At 46.1% G+C, this 27,246-nt stretch overlaps 1 protein-coding gene across 7 annotated transcripts in view; it reads left to right on the top strand.

Moving 5' to 3' along the window:
- Window positions 1-25,304, top strand: part of ARHGEF6 (Rac/Cdc42 guanine nucleotide exchange factor 6) — a 39,127-nt gene extending 13,823 nt beyond the window's left edge. For 5 of the 7 annotated variants that reach the window (XM_023925883.2, XM_086850444.1, XM_086850446.1 and 2 more), the window contains 18 exons: window positions 371-572; window positions 3,014-3,084; window positions 4,247-4,341; window positions 5,012-5,107; window positions 5,950-6,072; window positions 7,348-7,486; window positions 9,253-9,312; window positions 11,455-11,601; window positions 12,451-12,537; window positions 13,501-13,579; window positions 14,436-14,569; window positions 15,349-15,474; window positions 18,236-18,256; window positions 19,059-19,152; window positions 20,274-20,363; window positions 21,071-21,170; window positions 21,998-22,052; window positions 22,956-25,304. In XM_023925883.2, coding sequence (XP_023781651.2) covers window positions 371-572; window positions 3,014-3,084; window positions 4,247-4,341; window positions 5,012-5,107; window positions 5,950-6,072; window positions 7,348-7,486; window positions 9,253-9,312; window positions 11,455-11,601; window positions 12,451-12,537; window positions 13,501-13,579; window positions 14,436-14,569; window positions 15,349-15,474; window positions 18,236-18,256; window positions 19,059-19,152; window positions 20,274-20,363; window positions 21,071-21,170; window positions 21,998-22,052; window positions 22,956-23,096 — 1,860 coding nt within the window. In that variant the 3' untranslated portion in view covers window positions 23,097-25,304. Of the gene's footprint in view, window positions 1-370; window positions 573-3,013; window positions 3,085-4,246; window positions 4,342-5,011; window positions 5,108-5,949; window positions 6,073-7,347; window positions 7,487-9,252; window positions 9,313-11,454; window positions 11,602-12,450; window positions 12,538-13,500; window positions 13,580-14,435; window positions 14,570-15,348; window positions 15,475-18,235; window positions 18,257-19,041; window positions 19,153-20,273; window positions 20,364-21,070; window positions 21,171-21,997; window positions 22,053-22,955 lie in introns of all 7 variants that reach the window. The other 2 variants (XR_015276404.1, XM_023925884.2) reach the window with 2 other exon arrangements.
- Window positions 25,305-27,246: the final 1,942 nt, after the last annotated feature.

The following is a 27,246-nucleotide window of genomic DNA, read 5'->3' on the forward strand; positions in this document are numbered from 1 at the left end:
GGGGGTAGAGGAGTTTGATTCATACCTCTGGGTCAACACCAGAGGTTGTTCTCCCCTGATCTCCCTCATGGATTTGCTGTCTCAGCTGGAGAGAGCCCCACAGGTTCTCCAAACTGCAGTGTTTCTCTGTGTGACACGAGAAGAATGATTCTTATCTGCCACCCATTGTACTGGGAAAGTAAATTAAAGCTTTGGAGGGACCTTGTGGTCCTCTGAAGGGAATGTTTACACAACAGCAAGATATTATTGGTTGTTATACAGAGCAATACTGAAAAAACAGCTGTCACAACAGAGAAGAACAATGGCTTCTCCTAGTGGTTTCTGCTTTTTTTGACTATTTACTGATGTTTTTCCACGTTTCTTTCCTTAGGAGATGACCGAGAATGGCAGTCATCAGCTGGTGGTAAAGGCCAGGTTCAATTTTAAGCAGACCAATGAGGATGAACTCTCTGTTAACAAAGGAGACATTATTTATGTCACCCGAGTTGAAGAAGGGGGTTGGTGGGAAGGCACCTTGAATGGAAAAACAGGCTGGTTCCCAAGCAACTACGTCAGAGAAATCAAATCTACTGGTAAGCAAATTGCTTTCAAGGGCTGATTGAATGACAGTGGCATAATGCAGTGAAGACCCTCGTGCCTTTGGGAAATTTCCGCTATTTATTAAGGACCGTTTGTGTACTTCAGACAGCTGGGCTAATGGAAAGATGAGTGAAAGGGTAAAGCGCAGTGTTTCAGATGAATTGCTTGAATGTAAAAATTGTCTTTCTCTTGCTCCCCCCAAGACCCAGCAGCATGGAAGCAGGGATATTGTCAGAGGATGAGGACAGAGACAGATGTGGGTCTCCTTTGTCCTGTGGAACTGTCAGGTCATTCCAGTGTCTGAGCACAGAACTAGCTTTTTGGTAGAGACCTTGGTTAGGCAATGTATTTGTGTTTGATCCTGGCTTTTCAGGCATCAATGGAATGGGTGATCACTATCACAGTGTGGAATCCAGCAAAAATGCGTGGCCACAGGGCATGGTCCCTGTTTTGGTCCATAGTGATGGTTGATTTCAAAGTACATTTTCCCCCAAATGCTTCTGCTGCAGTATTGAGAAAGGAAGAAGGAGGGGGTGATCTGTCAGTGACATCTGCCTTTATTGAGCTTTGTCTTGAGTGTCCTTAACATTTTCTGTGATGTGGTTGTACCAAAACGTAGCATTGGCCAATTGCCCTGTGGCATTGCACATCCATTCAAGCAGCTCACCCCTGCCCAGGCCTTTGTCTGAGATTAAAGTGGTTTTTTGCAAAATGCAGTTTAACTCCTTAATGTGCCTTGAGGACTTACCATAATCAGAGACCAATTGTGTGCTTGGTGCTGGTTCTATGGCTCAGGATCTGCTCTGGCCCCAAACGCTGAGATGCCAGCAGGGGTCTGCAAAGTAGCAAAATGTACACCCGGTTGGACGTCCTTGTTTCTACTCTGCAAAAATAAAGCAAAGGAGGGAAGAAAAAAATCCATTTTCTAGTGCTCAGAATTAGGTCCATTTTTATTTAATTCTAAATGAAAAAAATGATTGTTAGGATATCTCATCTCCCAGTGTTTCCCTCTGGGAAATGATGTTTGAGTTGGAGCAGGAAGTTGCAGCAGGGATTGAAGGCTTGTCTGGCACAACTCAGGAATCACTAATTAACTCAGTGGGGGGAAAAGAGATGTTTTAAAAAAAGGAGAGCAAACTTGAGTCCCATAAGGAAAATTAGATGGGAGTTTCATGACATGACACTGGCTCACTGAAGTGAAGGGCCAGTCTCTCAGAGATCCTGATGTAAGAGCCCATCAGATTTTTCTGTCTGCAGAGCTTTTTCCTCCAGATGCTCTCTCGGCACCATTCCACGTGGCAGGAGGGTTCATTGCCCTGGTGTCTGCATGCTCAGGAGATGTGTCTGTACTGCAAGCAAGGAATGAGGAACCATCAGTAAACCCTCCCTGCCCCAGGAATACTGCTGGGGCTGCAGCTGGCAGGGAGCTGCTTTTCCTACCTCCATAGTGTAAGACTGGTCCCTCTGAATGCAGTTACTTGTTTTTCAGCAGTGTCCATACCTCTGCTGTGTCCTAGGTGTGCCCTTTGGTTGGAAATATTCTGTGAAATAACTGCAGAGCTGAGCTCCTGTGAGCCTTTAGGTGGAAGTGACAGGAAGCACTATAAGGGCAATAATTAGACAGTACATAAAGAGGGTAAATGTATCAATTTCAAGTTTCTCCTCTGCTATCAGTGTGAAAGTAATTGCCTTGTCTAAGTGATTGCAGGGAGACAGGAGAGCCTGGCTGCTGCACATTGCATGGAGCTGTTTCAGTATGTCCAGTGTGGCCAGGACTGGGCCAGCCTTGCTCTGACTGCCTGCCTGCCCCAGTCCAGAGGGGAGATGGTGTTGCTGGCAAAGGCATGCTGCTGGAAGGGAAGGAAAATTGGAGCGGGGATTTGTCCATGTGTGTGAGTGTGAGTGCTGGAGGCATCCAGAGGGATTTATTAAATGCAGAACGAGAATTGATTTTCATGGTTTTAGGAACTTTTCATTTAAATCTACATTCAGAGAAGGATTTTGCATCACAAGTGATTGGCTTCAAGTGCCTTGTGAATCACCTGGATAAAAGCACAGTACCTGTGACTTCTGACAGACACCCAATTTTAAAAACAAATTTAGTTTTTAGGGCCAGGTGAAGCAACACTGTAGTTCGAAACATTTCCAGATACTGGAATGCTGCCAGGGATTTTGGAGCAAACCTGGATGTTGGCTGGCAGAGGCTGCACAAAACTTCTGGTGTGATTCACTTGGCCACAGTCAGTGTCATGCATACCACTGGTTTTATACTAGTTTTTTGTGAAATGGGGAAACAAACCCTGCAATTGAAGTTTAGTGGTCACAGGAGTGAAGTTACGTTTGCTGGACATAATGTGGCGGTGTCTTTTTCTGATGGGATAATGAGAGCAGAGCACTGTAATTTATTCATGGATTTTTTTTTTTTTTTGTACAGAGAAACCACTCTCTCCCAAAGCATTAAAAGGGCTAGAAAACACTCAACTGACAAAGAATTATTACCCAGTGGTAAGTTTTTAAGTGCTGATCATACATTTTAATAAGTACCATGTTATTAATCTTCGAAGTGGCTCCTTCCCTTAAAAATCATTGAAGCAATTTGTAACAATTGGGGATGTGACTTGGTGTTTAAATGCAGCTGTTTCCATTCCCTTGATTCAAGGCCACGGAGACAATAAACCACAAATGGAAGTGACTGCAAGATGTCAAAAGTAGAGACTTGAAGTAGACAACTGAGACAGTTAAGGAGAGGTGACAGCTTTCAAATCAATGCAGGGAATAAAGCACCGTATTTCCTGTAGATAAAGATGGGGAGATAATGTCATGGTGTAAGCAAGCCGAATCAGGGCTCTGGCCCCTTTCTTTGGTTTGGCTGGAGATGTTACACCCCAAGGTGCCTGTTCTGTGCCTCTGCCAGCAGCTGCAGGCCTCAGAGAATGGGCAGCTGCCACAGCTCATGGCCTGGCTTTGTAACTGGGCTTGGCCTTAGAGCAGGTTCACAGCCTGCCTGGCCATGAATTGCCGCTGCAGAAGGGGTGGGAAAACATCCCCTCCTTTACATATTGCTGCCAAAGTGAGGAGGTCTGGCAAAGCAGGGGCAGTTACCTTCCCCCTGTATCCAGGCTGTGGTGTAAGAGAGTGAAGATGCCTCATGTGAGCATCCCTGGCTCTCTGTGCTGGAGTGGAATCCTGCTGATCAGTATATCTAAATATATTTTCAGCAAAGCAAAGTAGAAGCAGTATGTCCAGGGAACTGGAAGCCACCTCCAGCACCATTTCCAGCACTGAGAAACTGGAGTACTGACTGGGAGTGTGCAGGCACTGGCTTTGCCTGCTGTATGGCCAGAGACAAACCAGCTGCTGAGATGGATTACAGGACCAAACCCAGATTATTACATCTCTGAAGTGGCAAATGAGGTGTGCCCTGGCTTGATGTGCCACAGAAGCAGCCTTTACCACCTGCTTTCCAGATCTCCCCAAATTTGCAAAGTAAAATCTCAATATTTGACCACCAGGACTTTCCTGAGTGTTCTGGGTTCTGCATTAAGAAATGTAATTTCTGGACTTAAAATACACTTCCATGCTTTTCCAGTCTTGGAAGCTGATGTTGTATTCTTTTGACTAATTTGCTAGTACAAAGATCTTCTCAGCACTCTGTCTCTCACCCTAGGTGTTGCAAAATATTCTGGAAACAGAACGAGATTATGCGAAGGAACTACAGTCACTTCTGGGGACTTACTTAAGACCCCTCCAGTCTTACGATAAGTAAGATATAAGGGCATCTGAGGTGGAAAGAACACTGTGGGAGCCTTGGGATGTCATGGACAGAGGGCATGTGTTTAGACAGTTGTTCAGTCAGGAGAGATGGGCGAGTGGTATTCTAAGGCCTCTGTATTTCAGTCACTTCTCCTTTCCCAAAATCTTCATGTGGGAAAATTTTTTGTGCTCTCAGCGTTGTAGGCCTAAATGAGGGTGGTATGAAAGTGACTCTTAGGATGACAGAAACAGGCACATTAGCTTTGGAAACATCCAGCCTCACTCAAGGAACAAAGAAGCCCCATACCACTAGGACTCTCCTCCCATAGGGAAACCCATGGCATGAATCCCTGAAGACAAAACTCCGTGTCTTTGCACACACCTCCCTCCCCACTTCTGGCTCAAATCCCATCTGTCTGTGTCTATTGGACAGCTAAAGAGCTGAGAAGATTAGTGGGATTAAGTGATTCAAATCCAATTAAAATAATCCTTGCCAGCAGACATCTTCAGGAGGCTGTGGTCTGTAGCTCACAGATCATGAGTTTTGTGTTCTGTCTGATGCTGTATCTGGGGAAAGGGAACTTTTTGTGTCTTTTTTGAAGGACCGCTGATGAATAAAAATGCAGTGCTCCTGAGAGCAACTTCTCTTTGATGGTAACTGGTGGTGTGGCTCTTGTAGGCTCAGTGCTGGGGACATCATGGCATTGCTGGGAAACATGGAAGAAATCTCTGCTTTTCAGCAAACACTGAACCAAGCCTTGGAGGAAGTTGCAAAGTAAGTTTGTGTCATAGCAGTGAGGTTGTTAAGCTTTTCAATTGTACCTAAAAGTAATAGTAATAGAAGTAATAAATGAATAGAAATATTCATTAATGTTCCTCCTGTCTGCTGTCTTAGACTTGTTAAATATAGAAGATAAATGGAGTGAGGAAAGGTAGCAAGCAGTACTTTGGTAGGAGGGAAGGTAGAAGGAACTCTGACATTGCTGGTGTTAAGGCATCTGCTGAATGAGTGTCACTAGACCTGACACAAAAGTGTGCCTAACCCAAAGACGCAGACATATGCAGGGTGGGAGATCTGGCAGGCGTGAAGATGGGAATTGCCAGGGAGCAAAGAGCAAATTATTAGAGGTGATAATTTCTTGCAGGGAGGCTGACAGACATGTTTAGCCTTAGCTAAGGGCTGTAAAGAGATGGGGAAAGACTGAATATTTGGAATATATTCAGGCTGTGGCTTCTCCTTCTTTCTCTGTTTTTTCATATTCATGGGCAGCCCAGAGAGTGGGACCCACCCCTGCACTGCCCCTAGATCCAGCACGTCTTCATCCTCATCATCCCAGCTGTAGCTCTGCTGGTGAGACATACCATGTTGTGTCACAGGTTACCTGAGGCTGATAATGGTTTGTGATGCTCACTGTCTGCACCACAGGAACCCAGACCCACCTGAGGATCCCCCTCTTCCCCAGGTGGCAGGTGTGGGTATTTATCAGTGCTGCAGTTACGGGGTGATTTGGGAATGGCCCTGAGCAGTGGGTAGTTCCTGGGCAGGTCCCTGAGAGTGCTGTAGCTGCAGGGTGTAGATCCTGAGGCTTAGCATGGCTGGTGTGTTGGTGTCTGTAGGCTCCCCGAGAACCAGCAGCGTGTGGGAGGCTGTTTCATGAGCCTGATGCCCCAGTTCCGCTCCCTGTACCTGACGTACTGTGCTAACCACCCTTCAGCAGTGAATGTCCTCACACAGCACAGGTGAGTGATGAAGAAGGAGATTCAGACTTCTTTAAAAAGTTAACTTTTATTATTAATACTTGGCCTGGTACGGCTGTTGACCTGTGTTTTGACAATAGGGCAAGGGTATTTCCTGCTGCTGGAGCTTTGGGTTTTTCCACTTGGCCTTTCAGCTTCAGCATGAAGACAGCTCACACTGCTCATGTTCAGAGCTGATCTCACAGGTCCTTTTTGCACATGCAGGACTCCCACCTTGGGTCAAACAGGCAGCCTCAGCTCTGGCAGTAGTATCATCTGTGATTGTTACTTGTTAAAGGACCCAGATGCTGTTTCAGACCCACTGGTCAAGTGCTCACACACTGACAAATGGGAGGGTGTTCCCCTGTGGCACCATGGTGGGGGGAGCACATCATTGGTCATCCAGTCACCCAGTTGCCCAGTTTATTAATTGAGCTTCTATTCAACCAAATGATTGATTTACAGGGTCATTGGTAGATTGCATTAATAACATCTTTCTTCAACATGACCCATGTAAGCAGAAACTTGAATCTGTGTGATGTCCTGCTCAAAAGTGTGTCAGGATGTCACTGTGTCATCCCTAATGCAGGTTAGCTGTCCTCCCTGCAATGATGGGAAAGCCAGGACCACATCCATAGTATTTAAGTCTTCCCTTTCTGCAATGGGAACTCACAATGTATTTACTTACCTGCTGAAACCCAGCTTTTATTCAGTGTAACAACAAGCCTGGCTCCAGCAAATGACTCATTCATGTGATTCCTGAGTCTCACCTCTTTTCCTAAACCAACCAAAGAATCAGCTTTGTCAAATGTACTGACACACGGAAGCCACGTTCTCTGGAGCAACGTACATGCAATCACCTGCATCACAGCTTCCAGCAGGGTCCCAGTGCATTACTTCAGCCTCCTCCAGCACAGTACCAGCTTATGCAGGTGCTGCCCTCCTTGCCCTCTCCCCAGCCACCAGATACCTGGCCCTATGCCACTTTGCTGTGCTGAGGACCAGCTGCTGGCACCAGTGTGCCCCAGGGGCTGTGCATTCCAACCCCTGTGGCTACATAGCATCCTGTCCTTCTTTCCAGGGGAGAAGGGTCTTGCTTGGCTAGGAGCTCCCTGCCTGCTCCATGGAGTTGGTGGGGGGTGCTCAGAGAGGACTCTGTGCTGCCTTTAAAGAGGCCCAGCTCAGAGCAGAGCCCTGGCCATCAGGAGAGCATGGGAGGCAGCAAAACACAGCCCTCAGTTCTGAGAGCCCTCCTTGTTGTTTTTTCTCTTTTTATAGTGATGAGCTGGAGAAGTTCATGGAGAGCCAGGGTGCAGCCAGCCCAGGCATTCTTATCCTGACCACAAGCCTCAGCAAACCCTTCCTGAGGCTGGAAAAGTACGTGACACTGCTGCAGGAGCTGGAGCGGCACATGGAGGTAGGTGGGGTGTGGGGCTTCTGGGCAGTCTCTGCCCCTTGATGCTGCCAGAGCTGCTCCTTGAGCTTCAAGAGATACCTCTGCCTCTTGGTATTTGAACACCATGTGGCTAAAAGTACTCACATCTCCAAGGAGATGTCCCATGTGCCCCAGACATTATCCACCTTTCAGATTAAAAGTGAGAGCACAAGTAAAAGCACAGTCTAGGGTTGGGCTGCGGCTGCTGTTTATTTGCCCAGCTGAGAATAAATCTGTGTTTTTGTTATCATTTGATGAGATTCCTCACTCACTCCTGTGGCTTGCAGGCACATTCCCACCCCTTGCCCTAGGGTTGTACTTCTGGGTAGAGCAGAGCTGCACAGACAGACATGAATCTGGCAGCTAGCACAGACACAGGGGTGGAGAGTGAGCCCCTGGGAGCAGGGAGAGCAGCCATGGGCACAGAGACTTCTTTGGCAAGAAGCAGGTCTGCTTCAGGACATTTTTTGCCCCAGGGACTGTAGAGATCTCTGCTATTGGAGCTCTGCTGCTCACTGCTGATGCACTTCAGCTGCAGAAGGCAAAACTCAGGGGTGGTGCAAGGGGCTGAAGAAAACAGAAGTAACAGTCTGTTTCTAAGCAAGTTTACTTTTTCCCCTCATCCAGTTTTAACTCAGCACACTTTTCCATGACTACTATCAAGCCAAAGGATTACAACTTCTGTGCTTGAGCCAGGGATATGCCTGCATAGTAGAGGTCATGAGAGTCTGCAGGGTAGGCACACTCCAGACCTACCTGTACCCTCTCACCTGTCTGAGCTGAGCTGCAGGGGCTGAACTGAGCCTGTCTGCCGCCGCATGCCCATGCAGGGATAAAGTGCTCTTTGCAGGATATATGCACTGTGCTCTTTGCCTGCTCTTTGCAGACAATTCAGCAGTAGATTTGGGGACACACACATCACCCATTCCTCTTAGTTTCTAAGCTGAGTGTGGGAGTTTTGTTGCATGAATCAGTAGGGCTGAGGTTTAAGCTGAAGCTGGTGATGCTGTGGGAAGAGGATGGCTGTGTGCAGTGTGGATGTACACCACAGCATTCCTTGCACTGCTGCAGAGCTGCTGAGGGGGCAGATGTGCTCAGGGCAGCCACTCATCCTACATTCCAGATAAGCAATCCCAGGCTGTGGGGACAGCTCCATCACAACCTAGACACCTTATGATTTTTCTTGGCATGAGGACTTGGTGGTGAGGAGCAAGGCCCCAGACCCAGTGGAAAATTCAGGGAGAGTACTAGCATAGGGTTCAGAGATAAGGGTCACCATTCTGCTTTTACCTAGCTCAAGAGCTCTCTGCTCAGACATGCCCTCCCTTAAACCCAGAGGTGAAGCCCCCTTGATGCTCATTGATTTCCACCCTTGATATGGCAGTGGCTGGAATACCTGGCACATCAATGGAAGTTTCCTTCCTGATGGTGCACCCTGCACCACTGCCTGTTTTCATTGTTTTTTCTTTGCAAGTCAGATTTGTTCTAAGTCAAATCACACCTACTCTTGCTCTAGCCACTTCACACTTGTTAAATTGGTATCAGTGAATTGCATAGATGCTTTTACCCATGTTGAAGTAGATGGTGGGAAAGGTACCTGGGGGACTTTGGCCTCCTCCTGAAGCCCATGCTGCCTGTATCTGCAGCCCTGAGTGTCCTGGGACAGTGGTTGATGCTCAGGATGGGTTGTTGCTCAGGGTGGGTGCCACTGCTGCTGATAGCTGAGAAATTTTCTCTCCCTTCACTAGGAGGCGCATGCAGATCATGAAGATGTTTTGAAAGCTGTCACATCCTTCAAGTCCCTTGTGGTAGGTGGCAATTCTTAAAATAGAGCACTCCATTTCAGGTCTGCATTTCATGAAGAATGAGTCAAATATGACATTTGTATCCTCATTAGGAAAAAAACGGTCTTTTGAAATGGAAAAGATGGGTTACAAAGAAACTTAATTTCACATTTCAAGCCTAGAGCTGCTCCTCTGGCTGCAGCAAGTGCATGCTGGCTCTGTGGTCTCAGAGTAGAGATGGTGGATCTCCAAGTTTCTCCTCTATTACTGAAAGCTACGTGTGGGCTGTGGTAGCAGCAGGGTCCCTTTCATCTCCTGTTGTCTCCATTCCCTAACCATTTGCCACCTGAAACTAGACCACCCCTTTCTCATTGAGAGGGAGGTTAGCACAGCTGAGACTGACCTGAGTGCTGGTGCCAATGGGAAGTTCCCCTCTGAGCCCATGGAGTAACTCTTGGTTTTGCTGAATTTTGCTCCATGGGCATCAGGAGGCTTTGACCACATTCCAGTAATTTGTGGCTCCAGATGCCATGGCCATCGGTGGGGAACAGAGAGAAAGGATGAGTCAGAGATAAAAAACCTTTTTCTGTGAACTCTGTCACCTTCACACCTCAAAGTCCTGCCACACTGAGATGAAATAGAGGGGGGAAAGCCATCCGTGTGCACAATGGTTTTACCTGGAAAAGCTTTTTTCAGTTATTAAAAAAGCTCTAGTCTCTCTTGCTTTGTAGGCTCAGAGAACCTTTCACTATAACCACTCCAGATATGGTCTAGCTTCCTTCCTTTAGCACAACAGATGTCACATGTTTGTGACAGATGCAAGTATTTTGCAGTGCAGATAAAAGATAGGGAGGAGAAAGTTCATAGAAAACAGGAAAGGGCGATCATGTTACATTTACTAAGAAACTCAGCACCCTTTCCATTTATTCTGGAAGCTAACAGGGAAATAACTCATTTAAATTACAAGGTGTCATTAATCTTTAGGAAATCTCATAAGTGCTGGATGGTTTTACTTGAAATGTGTACTTGGCTGATGAGTAATTTTATGTCATTATGACACTGCTAATGAGGTTCAGTGTGGATTTGAGGTTAGACAGTCAGAGGTGCCCCTAGTGATGGGCATATTCCTGTTATAGGACCAGGAAGGCTCCCAAGCAAAGGCAGGAAGGGACCAAGGAGCCGCTGTGATTCACAGCGGTGCCTCTGCACAGACTGTGATTAACTCCTATGGATTATATGGATTATATTTGGATTTCTGTCCTGGGAACACTAGATTCGGACACTTGGGGAGCTGTCAAAACATACAACAGTTGCAGAACCAGAGTAAACATCCACATATTGTTTCAAATGTGTGTGGTTTCAAGCTAGACCCAATGCAGCCTCTCTCTTTGAAGAGCTGGGTAGTCAATGAATTGGAAAGGAGGAAAATGTTTGTCAGAAATAGGGGTTTGGAAAAAACCAAGCAATTGGTGAAAACAGCCCAGGTATGGCTTTACAGCAATTTTTCCTGTTGGCAGAGGGGTCAGTTAAAGTAAGTATTGCTTGGATTTGCAGGACTCTTTGTTCAGTCAGCATTGTCATGTCTTGCTGAGAGCTTATGAGAGACTGGTCACCCTCTGGAGCTTCCCCAGTCCCCAGCTGCCCAGCAGTGATGCATTCTTTTCAATTACAGCACTTTCAGAAGATTCTTTTTTGTGCTAATCTACAGCACCACCCAGTCCTGCTTTTGGGTTCCCAGATTTTGGTTAGAAAATGTCCACCCATCTGACTTGTGGGGGCTTTGCAGTGCTAGAAGTTTAACTCCACTGTTTGGACAAAATGGGCAAAATCTCTCTGAGCAGTAACAAAATTAAAGACATTTAACTGTGCAGCTGGCTTGGTTTGGAAATTGTGTCCCTGAACTCTCAGAGGTACGGCTGGTTTGGAAAAAAAGTTTGCTCAGTGCAGTTTGCACTTTCCTTGACATTTGAATGTAATCATTATTTCATAAATCACTAGAATGTGGTTTTTTAACAGACTTTATATAATGGAGCCAAAGCAGGCTTTCCTGATCCCTGACATGACCATCCTTGAGCCCACAGGGCTGTGTGAGTGTTGCTGGTGAAACTGGGATGGTTTGGGTTGGCTCCTGCCCTTCACCTCACAAAGCTCTGCTGTGATTCCCAGTCGCAGTGCCAGGAGCTGAGGAAGAGGAAACAACTCGAGCTGCAAATCCTTTCTGAATCCATCCAGCGCTGGGAAGGAGAGGACATAAAAATGATGGGAAACATCATCTACATGTCCCAGGTTATGGTGCAGTCTGGAGGAAATGAAGTGAGTGTGGTGTTTCTTCTGTGGGCTAAAGACTTTGTGTCTGAATACCTACTTGCTCCTGGGGTAAATGATGCGAGGCAGCAGCTCCTCTCCTTCCAGACCACAAACTGATGATAAATAATGCTGATAAATAATTTTACCTTGGGAAGAGCTGTGCACCTCTTTGGAGTGTGTCAGGCACCCCACAGGCTTAGCTTCAGGCCTTTGGTGACACACTTTTCAAGAAAAGAAATACCTCAGTGTCATATAGCACATTAATTTCCCTCTTTCTCCCCTGTGACTTACACTGTGAAATGAGAGTGACTAGAAAATATCCTGTATGCAGCACAGGGGCTGCTCTGATGCCCTACCTCAGAGCTTAAAAGTTAAAGCTTGTGCTTTAACTGCAGCGATTCTTGTCCTAGTGGTCCTCATGCATTGCACCAGTGCCTGACACAGACCTTCCCCAGCAGTGCTAAAGCCATGTGTGCTGCGTGCTCAGTGTAGGAACCTGTTAGCACTGAATTGCTTGTTGCAATTTTTCCCTGGCAAGGGAGGACCTGTAAAACAAACCCATGCAGCATGTAGTCCCAAAAGTCTTTCTTGTTTGGAATGTGGGATGCTGGGGGACATAAGGCCTTCTGAGGCACTCTGCAATGATTGGAATAGGATTAGCAGGATGCAGAGAAAAATCTATGCAAGGAAAACTGGTACATAAATGAGATACTATAAGGAAGAAAAAAAGCCAGAATAGCTGGTTTGGGGGTGATCTCACAGGCTGTGATTCCAGTTGCTACAGGTTCAGTTTGCTGGAGGCAGCTGTTTGTGATGCATTGCAGACTGCACTAACCTAAATGCTTATCCCCCCAGGAGAAAGAGGAGCGGTATTTCTTGCTGTTTTCCAATGTTTTGTTGATGCTGTCTGCAAGCCCACGGATGAGTGGGTTCATCTACCAGGTAGGCATGCTTAGTTTGAAATTGCAGGGTGTTTGTTGTAGAAAAGCAAATAAGATAGTTCTTATCAAATTCAAGTCCTCTGCATCCTTCCAACTCTCTGTTGTGATGCTAACACCCCAGGCTGGGAACCAGGGCTTGGCTTTACCATGTGCAAGGATAGTCAATGCCTTTGTCCTGATAATTGGTTAAGCAGCATTTGGTAAGTGAATGCCATGAAACTAAAAAAAAAGGGAAAACCTCAAAACCTGTTGTTTTACCTGCTCTTCTTGAGAGTAAAGTGTGTGTGTAAGGTGTCCTGACCCAGCTGTAGGGTTTTGACTAGCCAGCTGGGTTTCAGTTTTGTGTCATCTCTGGAAAATTCTTATAAAGCCCACTACAAAGAGCATGAAAGTTCCACACCATAAGGTATTAAGTATAACTCTGTATTTCTTGTGTTCTACCATTTTCCATAACATCCAATGGCTGTTGAGACCTTGGCTTTTCTCCAGCTGTGTGAAACTATCAACACTGCCAGGAAAAGGATGCTCTTATTTTGATGTGTCATTTGTCATAGCAAGGGAGATGAAAAATATTTGGGAAATATTTGGCTGGGTTTTCTGGCTTGACCCATCGGTGGGAGTAATATGAGCAGGCAGTTCAGTATGCAAATTAGAGGGATGGGGAAGGCTTTCAGAAAAAGCCAGGGGAAATTGATCCTTCTGATTTGACTGTAAAAAAGGTTTGCACTGAATGAAGGAAAAGGGCAGCAGATGATTCGGGATGACTCAGTTGTCATGGGAGCCTCATCTCCGGCATTTGACCTAGTTGTGTAGGGAAATCTAGATCCATACCTTAAAGGAGACTTTTTATGTAGTCTGAATCCTTCACAAATTAATTTTAAATGGCAATTTCCAAAGAGAAAGGAATCAGCAGAAACAAGCAGAACAACACCTGCAGACATTGACTGCTCTTCAACTCTCCCAGGGAAAGCTGCCTTTGACGGGAATGACACTGACAAAGCTGGAAGATGCTGAAGGGAATGAGCACATGTTTGAAATCACAGGTCAGTGAGGCCCTCTGCCTGGGGCAGTCCTCCCAGTGCAAACAACAGTTGCCACTGGAAGTACTGGTCCTCCTTCCCCTAATCCCCCACCATGATCTTCCTCCTGCTCTTTTACCATGTGTTGTCTGAGTTTCTGAGCACCTCTGTCCTGCTTGAGGCAATCTCCACCGAGTGCCATGGATCTCTGCCTCTGGCTGCCTTTGGAGACCATAGTGTTTTGTATGAGACAAATCTCTCACCCCAGTAGCACTGCTCTGCACTGGTGTGCCTTGTCTGCATCCAGCAGCCATCCCTTATAGTTCTGAGTACCTCATTTATTGACAGATGAACAGTTTTGGTCATCAGGGAGCTTCCATCCCATCTTCTCTTTCAATTTATCTCATTACTTTTAGGTATACGCAGTCATTTCATGCTCAGTGCCTGGGCTGCAGTGCAGCTATTTGTGCTGGTGGTATTTGGTGTCGGGATCCTGTTGATCATAGAAATGTTGTGTTTAATGACCTTCAACATTAAATAATCCTCATACATTCATCTCACCAGCTCCCTTAGCATTTCTTGTAGCTCCCACCCTGTCAGTGGTTGCCTGGAGCAGGATGGGCAGTCATCATCGTTGTACATGAGATGCTTAGGGACTAAGTTTAGTGGTGCACCTTGCACTGATAGGTTAATGATGATCTTAGATGTCTTTTCCAACCTTAATGATTCCATGCATCTGTTTCTATCTTTGCTCTGGCCTTTTTGGAGCCACTGTGCAAACTGAGGAGCCATTTCCTGCTGTGCTGAGCTGATCTCACCCTGTGTTTCCTCCTGAGTCTCTACCACTTGCTAAAGACAATTATTTAACCCTCTGCCACAGGGAACATGATGGAGCGGATCACTGTGTCCTGCAGCACCAGCCAGGATTTGCACGAATGGCTTGACCACTTGCAAAGGCTGACCAAAGGGACGTACAGTACTGTCTCCAAAACGCAGTCCTGGAGCCCTCATTCAGTAAGTGTCACCTCCTGGCCTGTGCTGCCTGCTGTTGGAGTCTGAAACACAGACTGTGTGCACTTGTTTCTGATGCTTAGCTCTGAGATCCAGAAAAACACTTTATTTCATATAACATTAAATTTATGAGCATGTTTTCATGGTGATACATGAGAATAACTGTTAAAGTTAGAAAAGCCACAAAGCCATTTTGTACCATCAGAAGGAAATGTGCTAGATTGCAGTGAATTGAACTCGTGCAGAAAGTCTGGAGAGACCTACCAAGTTTTGTGACAACATTTTAATAAACACAAGAGACAAGATCCTAATGGGCTTTGGAGTTTTTATCCTGATCCAGAGGACTGAGATAAGTGGGACTCGCCATGAGGGAATATCCCCAAGGAGCTCAGCTCAGAGAAGCTGAGAAATCCAGGAGTGAAAAAAAGTGCAGAAGAAGCACAGCAGCAGAATCAATTAAAAAAAAAAAAAAAAAAAAAAAAAGTAAATGGAAAAAAAAAGAAATTAAAAAGAATTAAAAAAAGTTACACCTGGGTTCTTCACTGCTGCCTGAGCTCTCTGTTTCAGCAGCACCCTGACGCTAATGTAACAAGGCAGCTGTAAGACACATCCTGCAGTTTGCTTTGTAACCATGTTGTACTTGTATCATTTTACATGTATCCTGCCCTATTTTTGTTGTGACTTAAGATGTCTCAGTATCTCAACGCTTGTCCATCCCCCTCCACTTCTCTGCCTTGTTTTGTGGTTAACAGTCTTGGTTTGCTTCTTATCTGTTTTTTCAGACATTTAGTTCAGCTGGGCAGATCCGTGGGCCTCTGGAACCCCCCAAAATCCTCAAGCCCTGGAGCTTGAGCTGCCTCCGTCCTGCTCCTCCGCTCAGGCCATCAGCAGCACTGAGTTACAAAGAGGTAATAATCCCACCTGCCTGTCCAGGACCCTGATTTCACACAATCCCTGGACCTTGTTTCCAGGTTTTGTATCCTACAGCAGGGGTACAGAAATGTAGGTTCTTGGGGATGTTGAGAGAAATGACTCTGCCAGTTTGGCCTCTGCCACGGATGTCGCTGTGCTGGGCTTCGTGCTACACGGATTCATGAGTTTGCAGGCTGGATATTTGCTGTTGGCTGCCATAGCCAGCATCCTCAGCTGCTGGATGTCACCAGTCCCACATGTGGGTGTCCCATTGAGCCTTGTCTTTTGTCAATGCCTTGGTGGAGCTGCCTCCTTTCCTCCTTCCTGCCTTGGTCTGAACTTGAACAGGGGCCTGCGCCCTGCTGGAATGTGCTCCAGCTGTAGCAGTAGCTCAGTGATACAGGATTGAGAAGCAATTGAGAAGCAAGCAAGATTGAGAAGATTGAGAAGCATCACAAGGAAAAGGCAAAATGTCTGCTCATGTTGCTTGTGTCTTCCACCCCATTTTGGTGTCTGAAACAGGATGTGGGGCTTGAGCCTCCTTTGCCACCCACCTGAGTGTTACACAGCAAGGTCCTGCTGGGAGGCAGCAGCCAAAGGATGGCTTCACCTGCAGAAATCACAGCCTGGGAGCTGGGAGGTGGTGTGGGAAAACCCAAAATACAGCCTAGCTCTGTTGTCACCCTGCACCACAACCGTAGTGCTCTTCTTCCCTACCTCATGTTAAAATTTTGGAGTTACTCACCAGTACCTCAGGTAACGTTCCCCTTACTGAGTGAGCAATTCTGGGTCTGAGTCAGCTGCCTTTCTTGGTGCAGCAGCCCTGGGAGTGTTTCTGCCCCAGTGGGGACGGGGACAGGGATGGGATTTGGACCCCCTCAGCCCTCCCAGCACTTAGGGATGGAGAGTCTGGCAGCTGGCAGGACTGTGCGTCTGCTGCTTCAGGTAGAGATTTGAAGTAGCCTCATTGCATCTTGTTGCATCTATTTCTTAGAATTTGTAAAGTAACACATTTCAGTTTGGGAATTAAATTGTTTAAATACCAAGTGAGCAGACTGAAAATGATCCATAATCTTTGCATGTTCCAATTTCCTATTGGAGGCTAAACCATTTCTTGCTTGCATGGTGAATTAAAAATACAGGTAGAGGCTTGAGGTAGAAGAGAAATTTTTCTGTGGGGGAAAACCATAGATTGAGTGATATCTTAAAAACCATGGTCCTTTGCAGTTTCTTGTCCCCTGCCACTCATAGCAGGAATTAAACTCTGTGTGTCAAAATCAGGAGAGAGATTTTTGCCACAGAGGCCTAGCCCAGAGCGAGTCCCAAGGGATAGGATGCTGGATGATACCCTGCAAGGTGTCATAGGACCAAAAATGTGGCTTCCATGGGAACAAGCTGTGATGACCATGTTGATAGAAACTCAAAGGCTAACATGTCCAGCAGAGCTGGGCAGGCACAGCCTGGTAGTCAATCCAGCCTGAGCTTGGGGAGAGATTCATGGATACAAGCCTGTGATGACAAATGGGAAATAAGTTTGGTTGTTGGTCCAAGCAGATCTGCATCTATCTCATCTCTCCCTCTGGGATGCCTAATCACTAAACAGAATCCCTATTTCACTGTATTTTAGGGTTTTTTAGTTTTAAGTAGATCACAAAATAAACAATGCTGACAGCTTCATGCAAGCACTTTTCTATAATGAAGATATAATGAAGGAATACAAATTTCAAAGGTTACTTGCAGGGAAATGAATGTGACAGTTTGATTAGAAGAGTAGAGATTTTTAGACATCCAGTGTTACTTTACTTGTCTTTTCCTAGTGTAGGATGGGATGGCACAATCTTGTACACTTTCTTGTACCCAGCTGTGCTCAGGAAACTTTAGACCCTGCTTGTGTACAGCACCTCACTCTTGTTATTTCCATTGAAGTTGGGTCATTTTTCCTGTTCTGTTTCCAGTTAATCATTTGAAATGACAGAACAGGTAAGTTCTGTGGGTAAAGTGCTATGTCTGGATTCAGTTTAGCAAAGGGAAAAAGATTTACAGATTGTTCCTTTTACTACCTTTTTTTTTTTTAAACTGTCTGCTTTGCATTAGGTGAAGGTTTTGTAACATCAGTGTTCAGGATTTTGCTGGACAGACCTGCAGGAGAGCCTAGTGGCTCCCTGGATGAAGCATCCCAGGGCTGCAATCCTCCAAAAGATGTGCAAGGAGCTCCCCTGCCAGTGGAACAGAGTGGCATTGCAGTACTGATGCCTGACATGGTCAGGTCTTCAGTGAGGATGGAAGGTCCCCTTTGAAAAGATGGAGTCCTACCAGATTGTCACCAGGGTGGGCAGAGCATCCTGGCATCCTGACTGGGCTGGGTTGAGGCCCTTATGGCTGGTGTTGAGTGCAGACCCCGAGTGCTTCCTGGGGCTTGGATGGAGCCAGGCTCATGAGGCTCCTGCAGTTGTAAGCACCACTTTAGGCAAACAACATCCACAGACACCCACTGCTAACCAAGGAGGCATGTTCTCTGTGTGTCTAGAGTGCATTTATGCCCACTCACCCTGCATCTCACATGTAAATCTTCAGTTTTGCATGACAAGGTGCTCCTTTGCATGTTGATAGTGCTTTAAAACCAGTACAAGGGGTGTGCTACATTAATTGCAGGACTAACATTGAAACGTGGTTTAGAATTGTGGATTTAATAGACTTGATGATAAAAATCACGAGTCTCTCACACTCATCTTCTCTTTCTTTGCATATTCATTGTAGAGGATGTCTTATATCTTAAAGGTAAGGGTAGATACCTCTCTTTGGCTTGTTGTGGCACAGAATGCTTGTTCCTGTTAATGCTTCTTATGCTTGCATGACCCTAATTTCGCCTTGTTGTATCAGTAAGTTATTATCAGAGTCAGTAGCAACTGGCAAATATATTTTGAGATAACTCTCAGAAGGGATTTAGTGTTATGGTACTTAACCCTCCTGGCATCCTTTAAATCCTTATTGCATGTGACCTACTAATACACTAATTCTCTCCAAATCAGCAAGACTTTCAACTGAGTGAAGGAGATAAAAGTTTGTGATTCTTACTCATGGAGTTATAGCAAACACTAACTTTGTGTGTATTTTTTCTGTTCTCTGTATATATGTGTGTGTGGGATTTACACTCTCAAGTTGTGGGCATTTAGAAGCAGAGCTATTTGCCAACTCTTCTATATTAGAAATCAAGTCAGTGGAATAAACCACATTTTAGGGTTTTCTAGCACAGACCACAGAGTTGGTAAGCAGACTAAAAGTGCTATGAATGTATTTGAAGTTTTCGGCTAAAGGACTTTTGAGAAGAGTTGAGTTTACTAGAGGATCCTGTCCTGGCCCAAGCCTGAAGGTGCAATTCCCACTGCTATTCCAGGGAGCAGTGGGTCACAACTGGTACTTGTGAAGGGCAAAACCTATAATTTTCCCCAACCTTGTCATTGTCTGCTTTGTAGCTCTCTAACATGTTATGCGTAGCATGGGTAGCTGCACCCAGCTGTGCTGCTTCACTGTCCCAGCTGCCTTTGGTTCTGGTTAAATACAAGAGTCTATTTCTCTATAGGATTCCAGCAAAAGTCCAAAAACAATGAAGAAGTTTCTTCCAAAAAGGAAAACTGAGAGAAAACCATCCGATGAAGAGTTTGTTATTCGGAAAAGTAAGTGTTGCCCAGAGGTGCTTTGGCTGCTCCATCCCTGGAAGTGTTCATGGCCAGATTGGATGGGGCTTGGAGCAACCTGGTCTAGTGGAAGGTGTCCCTGCCCATGGCAAGGACTGGGACTAGATGATCTTTAACCCCAACCATTCTGTGATTCTATTTTTCTTTCATTTCCGGAGATTTCTGTGTTCACAGTGATCTCCACAAGACTTTGAAAACAACCTTTCTTGCAGTGCAGCATGTGACAGGATGCTCTCACTGTGAGCCTCCATGCTCCTGAGCACAGGAGACTTCTGGAAGTGCACTGGTCCTCAGCCTCTAACAGATCCCTCCTCCCCTCCCAGTTATGGCTGCCAGACATGCCACCACCCTACTCATGATTGCTAGCACAAGGTCATGGGTTGTGGCTAGTCTTATTCTGGGTATGAAGCTGAGGAACTACTTCCAAGTAGTTAAAAACTGCATTAACCTGCACAACAAGAGTCACAGAAATATGTCTGACAGCTGGGACAAACCCTTACCTGGCCATGCCAGCAGGTCCTAGAACAGTGTCCATGGGGAATTAGGAAACAAAAAGGTCCCCATCCCAACAGGTATGTTCACTGGCAAAGAGAGGTGTCCTGAGGGCTCTCTGAAGTCCACTTGGAGCACACCTTGGGGGCTTTACACAAAAGGCCATGGTCACCCAGGCATTGTCAAGCTGCCTTGCACAGCTCTACGATGAGCTGTCTCCCTTGAGAAGATGACAGTGAACAGAGGCTGGTAATTAACACTTCGTGTTTCCAAGTCCTGCTCTGGTGCTGCTGTACCAGACTTCCCACACTAGGGCTGCTTTGCCTGCCCATCTCCGGGTGCTGTCTGCACCCAAAGTAGGGCATCACCCCCTGAGTTTTGCCAAGATGAGCAACTACAGATGAGTTTTCACACCATTTGGTCATGGTGCTTGATGCCACAAAGGCTAGAAAATGTAAAGGACCTCAAAACAGATTGGCCAAAGTCCCAGAGACAGTCAGCCAAAGAAATGGCATGACTCTCTCAAGGGGCTTGGGAGCAAAGACTGGGAGAGACAAGGCCAGAGTACTTTGCTTTTTGTGCCTGCTGTTGTTTGCAATGTTTTACAGGTACTGCTGCGCTGGAGGAGGATGCTCAGATCCTGAAGGTGATTGAGGCATACTGTACTGGGGCAGGCTTCCAGCAAGCTCTCAGTTCAGGTGGGCACACAGCCACATTATTTAGCTCCTACTCTGCCCACAGCACTGATGATCCCTTTGGGAAAAAACACATGTTGCATCATACAGCAATGAGACTCATGCTAGGAAACTGTAGTGTTCAATCTTTGAGATAAGAAAGCTTTATCTGCCTAGTGGTTTAGTTGCCATTGTTTTTTTTTCTAAACACAGAGAATGAAGCAGGTAGGAGAGCAAATGAGACACTGCTATTTCACCAGTGATTACCTGATGATAATCTCAAGTTGCTTATAGCTTTAGAAAGGAAGCATGAATATTATCTCTTAATCAGCTGTGTGTTTAAGAACAACCTGCTTCATAAGAACCTATCTTAGCATCTTCAGCTCTGGAAATATAGCTATTTATCATTGCTGGTGAGGTGTCAGCCAATTAAATCACTGAACTGTCAAATAATGGTACATAGAAAAAAGGGAGTCCATGGTTCTTTGGGGAGCTTTTGACCCTAGTTGAATTGTTTCATTTATAAGTCATGATGTAACTTTAGATGAATGAGTACTCTTGAAAATTTTCCACTTGCTGCTGTAGCACTGGGTTAGTGGGATGTAGCTCACATCTCCAGCCTGCCCCAGGCTGATGGTGGAACAGGAAGAATGAGAGCTACTCTCTGATGTAGCATGGGCACCAGGGAAGATTACCCCTTTTTCTCCCTCATGAATAATTCTTGTATACAGGCTCCCGTAAAGATTCCATCCCCCAAGTCCTGCTTCCTGAGGAAGAGAAAATCATCATAGAGGAAACACGAAGCAATGGCCAGATGGTCATGGAGGAAAAGTAAGTGTGGCTGCTCTTCACTTGCAGATAGATCCCTGTGTCACTTTTTGGAAGAGCATTAAAAGCCAATGCCCTCTCCTTCTGTGTCTCCACAGAGGAGCAGGCCTGGTGTCATTGGCTGCTGCCTTAGTCTTGGCAAAGAACCACCAGACAATTTCAACTGCCATTTTGTCCCTTTTAAGGACAGAGCTGCCTTCCCAGCTGCCCTGATGTGCCTGTATTCCTCTGGGAGTCTGGATCCCAAGTTTATGGCTTATCCAGATGTAGGATAGTGGGGTCAGCAAGGACAGAATCAAGCAAGTGGCTCTTAGTTTTTTTAACTACTGATGTATTGCACTGTTGCTGCCTCTCAGGAGCCTGGCTAGCACCTGCCTGTGAGTGCTCCCAGCCTGTTCTGTAACTTCTGCATCTGTGTGACTGTGTTGTACCTCTTCCTTTCCAACCCAGTCAGTGTGTTCCTTTCATGTTTGATTTTTGCAGCACAACCTCAAGGAATCAAGTCTGCAGTACAAAAGATGCTCAGACTTTTCCACCTTTAAAGTCATTGTTATTTATTGCCATAGCATAAACAAGGAAGCCAAAGCCACAGACCTTTGCTGATAATTCAAAGCAGAACAAGGTATTGAAGTTTGAGAAAAGAGCCCTGAGTTTTGGACCAGTGGTCTATAAATGCTCCTAGGCTGTGTTTCCAGAGTTCCCTCACAGCCAGCAGCCTGATGCTCGGGAAGCAGAATCTGGATGCAACTTTCCTGTCAGCACCTCCCATGCTGTCACTGTTTTCTTGCACACCAACTCTAATTTACTTTTTCTTTAATTTCATTTTTCAGAAGCCTTGTTGACACAGTTTATGCACTGAAAGATGAAGTGAAAGAGCTGAAGCAGGTAATTTGGGTAGGATTGTTTGTGCTGGGAGTTGCATAAAAGCAAACCAGTCTGTGCTGGGTCATCTTCAGCTGGTCTGTGCCGGAAAAAGTCTTGCTGATCCTAGTCCAATCCTGCAAATTCCTGAATGAGCATTAGTTTTCTTCTGGTTTACCTCCCTGAATCATAGAACCTCTAAGGCTGGAAAAGACCTCTGAGATCATGAAGTCCAACCATCAACCCATCACCACCACTATGTTCACCACTAAAGCATGTCCTGAAGTGCCATACTCACACATTCTGTGAACACTCCCAGGAATGGTGACTCCACCACTTCCCTGGGCAGACTATTCCAGTGCTTGACAACCCTTTCCATGAAGAAACTTTTCCTGATATTCAACATAAACCTTCCCTGGCTCAGCTGGAGACTCGAGCATCCTCCATGCTTGAGTGCCAGAGACAGCAAGAGGGGAGGAGTAGTTGGTCTTTGTGGTAACATGAAACATCCCCCCCTTATTCCAAAAGCTCTTTCTGCTTGACCATTCATTTTATAGGGGTCAGGTAGACACCTATTCTTGCAGACACAGAAGAAATATGTTCTCTTTCCTCTAGTCCCAAGTCTGGAGGTGGGAGAAACAATCGGAGGAGAAAAGGGTTCTTCAAGCTAAAATTCAGTTTCCAGGAGGATGTTTCTGCCTGCCCAAAGTCAGGGAATTTCTGTGCAGGTCTGTGAGGTAGCAGGGGTCTGTTTGGGCTACTTGTGGTCTGATCCACTTACATTCTTCATCCTCATGAACTTCTATCAAATGTCTCTGTTACTTCGTCACCTCTGAGGCATCAGGCAGCAGATGCATGGAAGTACCCCGCAGCATGAAGTGCATGGGCATTAACTGCATCTTTATTCCTTTGTTTTTCACCTTGCAGGAAAACAAAAGGATGAAACAGTGTTTGGAGGAAGAGCTTAAGTCCAGGAAGGATTTGGAGAAGCTGGTGAGAAGGCTGCTGAAGCAGACGGATGAGTGTGGCAGGGAGGACACAGGGCGCAAGTCATCCCTGATCGCCTGAATTCATGGAGAAGCTGCTGGCAGTGTGACCTCAGATGTATTTTTGGAAAGTGGAACTGGATCCTTTGCCTCTTCTTGCTCCTTATTTTGTTGATTTGGGGTATTTTGTTACCAAAACCAAAAAAACAACAACAAAAAAACAAACAAAAAACAATCATAGAGAAAAAAATAATTTTCCTTCCATTCAGTAAGGAAATAAAGCAGAAACAATCAATCACAACTGAACCAGTAAGCAAGTGGTCCATGATTCACAATTCATCTGCAGCAACTAATACCTCATTGTACCTGCTACTGGGAGCAAATACAAACTCTGCTAGCGATTGTTGCTCACAAAGGCTTGGGCAGCAGTTTCCTTAGAATAAGCTTAAGCACTTTTTAATGCTTTCATTCTTTCCAAAAGCACCAACCAGTACCTATTTATTGAATGAAAACATTACTGAGGTGGCATTGAGCAGAAACCAAAAAAGCACCATGCTCCTCTTTTCAGATAATCACAACTGGGGGAGTTTTCCCATCCATCTTCTTTTTTCCCATTAGTTGACTGTAGCGAACTAGAGCCCAGCAATACTGTGGTTCCTGTGTGGCCTTGATACTGATTAAAATGTGCAATTATGAAGATATTTGAATTCCTTGGGGAAGCCAGATCTGGAGCACCTGTCAGAGCGCATAGGAAGGTATTTTGCACAGTGCTGCCTCCTTACAGCTCGTGATTAGCACAACAGGTAATTGCTCTTCTGCCCCCCATCCCTTTTCTTCTGCATGATGTAGAATTCCTACCTACTGCTTTGTTTTCACATTGTGTGTCCAGGTATCCTAGGAGATTATAATTTTGCTGTGCTTCCTCTTGCAGAACATGCTTTTCTCTGTATGAAATGTAAACACTGTTTGACAACAAAAAAACAACCCCAAATGTGCTGGTCCCCTGCTCCCTTCTGCCCACTTTATGCTCTCCATCACTCCTTCTCAAGGGTTGGGAATGTAGCCAGTGGCCACTTCTCCCCACACTGCTTCACAGGGGCTTTCTGCTAGGGAAAAGGAACTTTTCTCTTGGGATAGGGAAGGTATTTATACTTTGACAAGAGCTGGAGCACTCCCGGGGCAAGGATGTGCAACACCTGCACAGATCCATGCACAGTTCCTCAAACACAGCACACAGGCAACATGCATATGTATCAGCTTTCCTTATCTTATTTGGTGTTATACCCTAGTTTAGAACTCATATTCCCTTCCCGCACCTTCCCGCACCTTCCCTTCCCGCACCTTCCCTTCCTTCTGTTAAAGTTAATGATGTCTTATTTATCTCAAAGGGCAGCATGGTCGCAGGGTGTGAGAGGCACCACAGCTCATAAAAATCACACCATTATGTTGGTTGTGAAGGACATAACACAGGCAATAATTACAACTCCCTCCTTGCCATTAAAATTTAGCTAGTACATTGCAAATGGTGTTTTGGGAGATGTAGACCCCAAAACATCTCAAGGAGTGTAATAAGAAACTCTTTAAGCTATTTCTAGGGCAAAACAGAGGTCTGCCTACATTTGCCATCCCCAGAGCATCCCAGTCGGATGGCAGCTCCCCACATCCCTCCCTGGGCACACAGTTGGGTGGTTTGGTCAGCAGCCCAGCCTTGCTGTGCTCGTGAATAGTTTTCCAGGAGCAGGACCTTTGCTGCACTTTCTGCTGCTCAGGGAGGCCATGCGCAGACCCCTCGGTACTGCCTGGCCCTGCTGCCTGCCCTAAGCTGGGCTGATGACATACAGAACGAACCAAGGGCCACTGACACTCCAGGGAGAGGGTGGAAATGTGTCCTCGCTGCCTCCAGGCTCAGTTGAAACCCATGCTATGTACATACGCATGTTTGTGAGATGTAATGTGATGGAGGGCACACTGGGACTTTTTAGATCAAGTATTCGTCAAGAGCTAGAAGCCAAAAAAAGACAAGAAAATAAAATAAAAAGGAAAAGAAGCCATGCCAGATGGACAGCAATGTTTCCATATTTACTTTGTTTACAGTGCTTTGTAAATAGGTTCCAGTGAGTCTGTCTTTAGATGGATGTTGTGTCAGCTACGTTCTAGTGTATCTTTATCATGTAAGTTTATTTACTGTAAACTACTTATGCAAGTTCAACTTTTCTAACATGTTTTTATTTTGAACACTTTTTTTAATTGACATTTTCAACAAATAAAGAAGGATAAAAATTGCTTCTTAGCCCTTGGAGCTGCTTCTTGTGTTTCAACCATGAAAGCAAAGCCAGTGCTTGCTCTGGGCGTCACTGATTTCCTCAAAATGCCATGGTAGCATCATCCCTCTGTGACTTACTGGCAGGAATAGTGGTGTGAAAGGTGATGCTGACACTTGGACTGTTGCTCCCACCATCACCCAGACCTGCAGCAGGCCAAGGGCACTTGATGCCAGGGCAGGAGATGCATTTCCACGTGCACTTGGTTCACAAGAATGCTTTATGGAGAACAGACTGCTCTGCTGCACCAGGCGGTTGCTGTAGATAAGTGACTTCCTGCCTGTTTAAGATTTTTTTTTTTTTTAGTTAGTGTGTGTTTTTTTTCTGGCAATTAGGTGTGGTAACAGGATTTCCTTTGGTCTACCACCATTGGACAAGACGTCTCCTGCAGGCTTGGGTTTTTTTAACTCTTTGGTAGAGATGTACCACGGTCTGCGGTCTCAGCCCACAGCAGAAGGATCGAGGGCAGAAGGGCTGGACCCTGGTGTCATCCCCCAAACACAGCACTCAGAGTAAGAAAAAAAACAAGGGAAAAAAAAGCACTAGCCTTGGCTGCATCATGGAAAAACACTGAAGTCTGAAACTGCCAGAGGGAACTGTTAGATGGGATATTAGAAAGAAGTTCTTCCCCGTAAAGGTGGTGAGGCCCTGGCACAGGTTGCCCAGAGAAGCTGTGACTCCCCTATCCCTGGAAGGGATCAGTGTGTATTGAACCATGAAAAACACCCCTCCCAGCAGATGACCATGCCGCTGCTTGCTCCTGCCACTGCTCATCCATCACCCCCTGTACCAGTCCTGCTGATGTGTCCTGCAAATTCATCACAATTTCAACCCCTTCTTAACTCCAAAAGAACAAAAATCAGTTTGGAAACAGTAAAATTTACTGCCTGAGGACTGTCATAGTGGTGTCATTTCAAGGGAAAAATCAGTGTATTGACGACCTTTAAATTTTCCATGCGGAGTGGAAATGGTGCCAGCTATGGCAACAGGCAGGGATGGGGGAGAAGGACACAGCTGGATGGCAGCAGTTGCATCTTGTCCCCTCCCACACACTACCTCACATCTGAATCCCACAGGCTATTTTTGGCAAGTCAAGAAACAGAGGCAAGAAACAAAAGCCCTGAGAAAGGCAAAAGCGTGGCAGGGGCTGGGGTTGGTCAGGCAGCCCACAGGCAGGGGGGGTGACAGTTGGCATCTGCTGCCCTTGCTGCAGAATTTATGGACTGTTTTTCTTTTCACCTCTCTAATTGTTTTCCTCAGCCACATGAAATGCAGCTCTTGGATTCCTGCTCAGTGATTTGGACTGGGGATCACAGCCCAGCCCAAGGTCTCTGGCAGGTGCTCCTGACCACTGAGGCTGGGAGCTTCAGGAGGCTTCCAAGTGTGCACTGATCACAATTTCTCCTTGCCTGTGACGAGCAAGTTTTCCACTCCTGGAGGTTTTTGGCCACACACTCAATCCTCACAGTTCTCTCCTCCCCATCCACTTGCCCCAAGCTTCTCCCCTGTCTCAGGCCATGCCAGTTTGCACCATCTTTTTTTCTTCTGTAGCTTCCACCCACACTCCCACCATGACTGAGCATCTCCACCTCCCCTGTGGAGGTTTGTGGTTCTTCAGGCAGCCCAGCACTGCCTTCATGAGTCCAGCCCACAGGGCTGGCTGCATTTCAGCAGAGGCAGGGATGTGGTCACAACACCATCACAGGGTGCCATGGGAGGCAGCAGCTGCCCAGCTCCACATGCAGCATGTGCAGCATCCACCCCTCTGCTCCAAAGCAGAGACATCCCTGCAGGCTTAGGACAGGCAGGAATCATCCTCTTTCAGTCAGGTGTCCTAAATCCTGTTAAAACTAGTCCACACCCCTCTGTTTCATAGCTGTGCTGGGGGCTTCAGCCTCGGTGGCTCACTGG

This window comes from Cyanistes caeruleus, chromosome 14 (assembly GCF_971803275.1).
Source record: "Cyanistes caeruleus chromosome 14, bCyaCae1.hap1.1, whole genome shotgun sequence".
NCBI classification, from domain to species: domain Eukaryota; kingdom Metazoa; phylum Chordata; class Aves; order Passeriformes; family Paridae; genus Cyanistes; species Cyanistes caeruleus.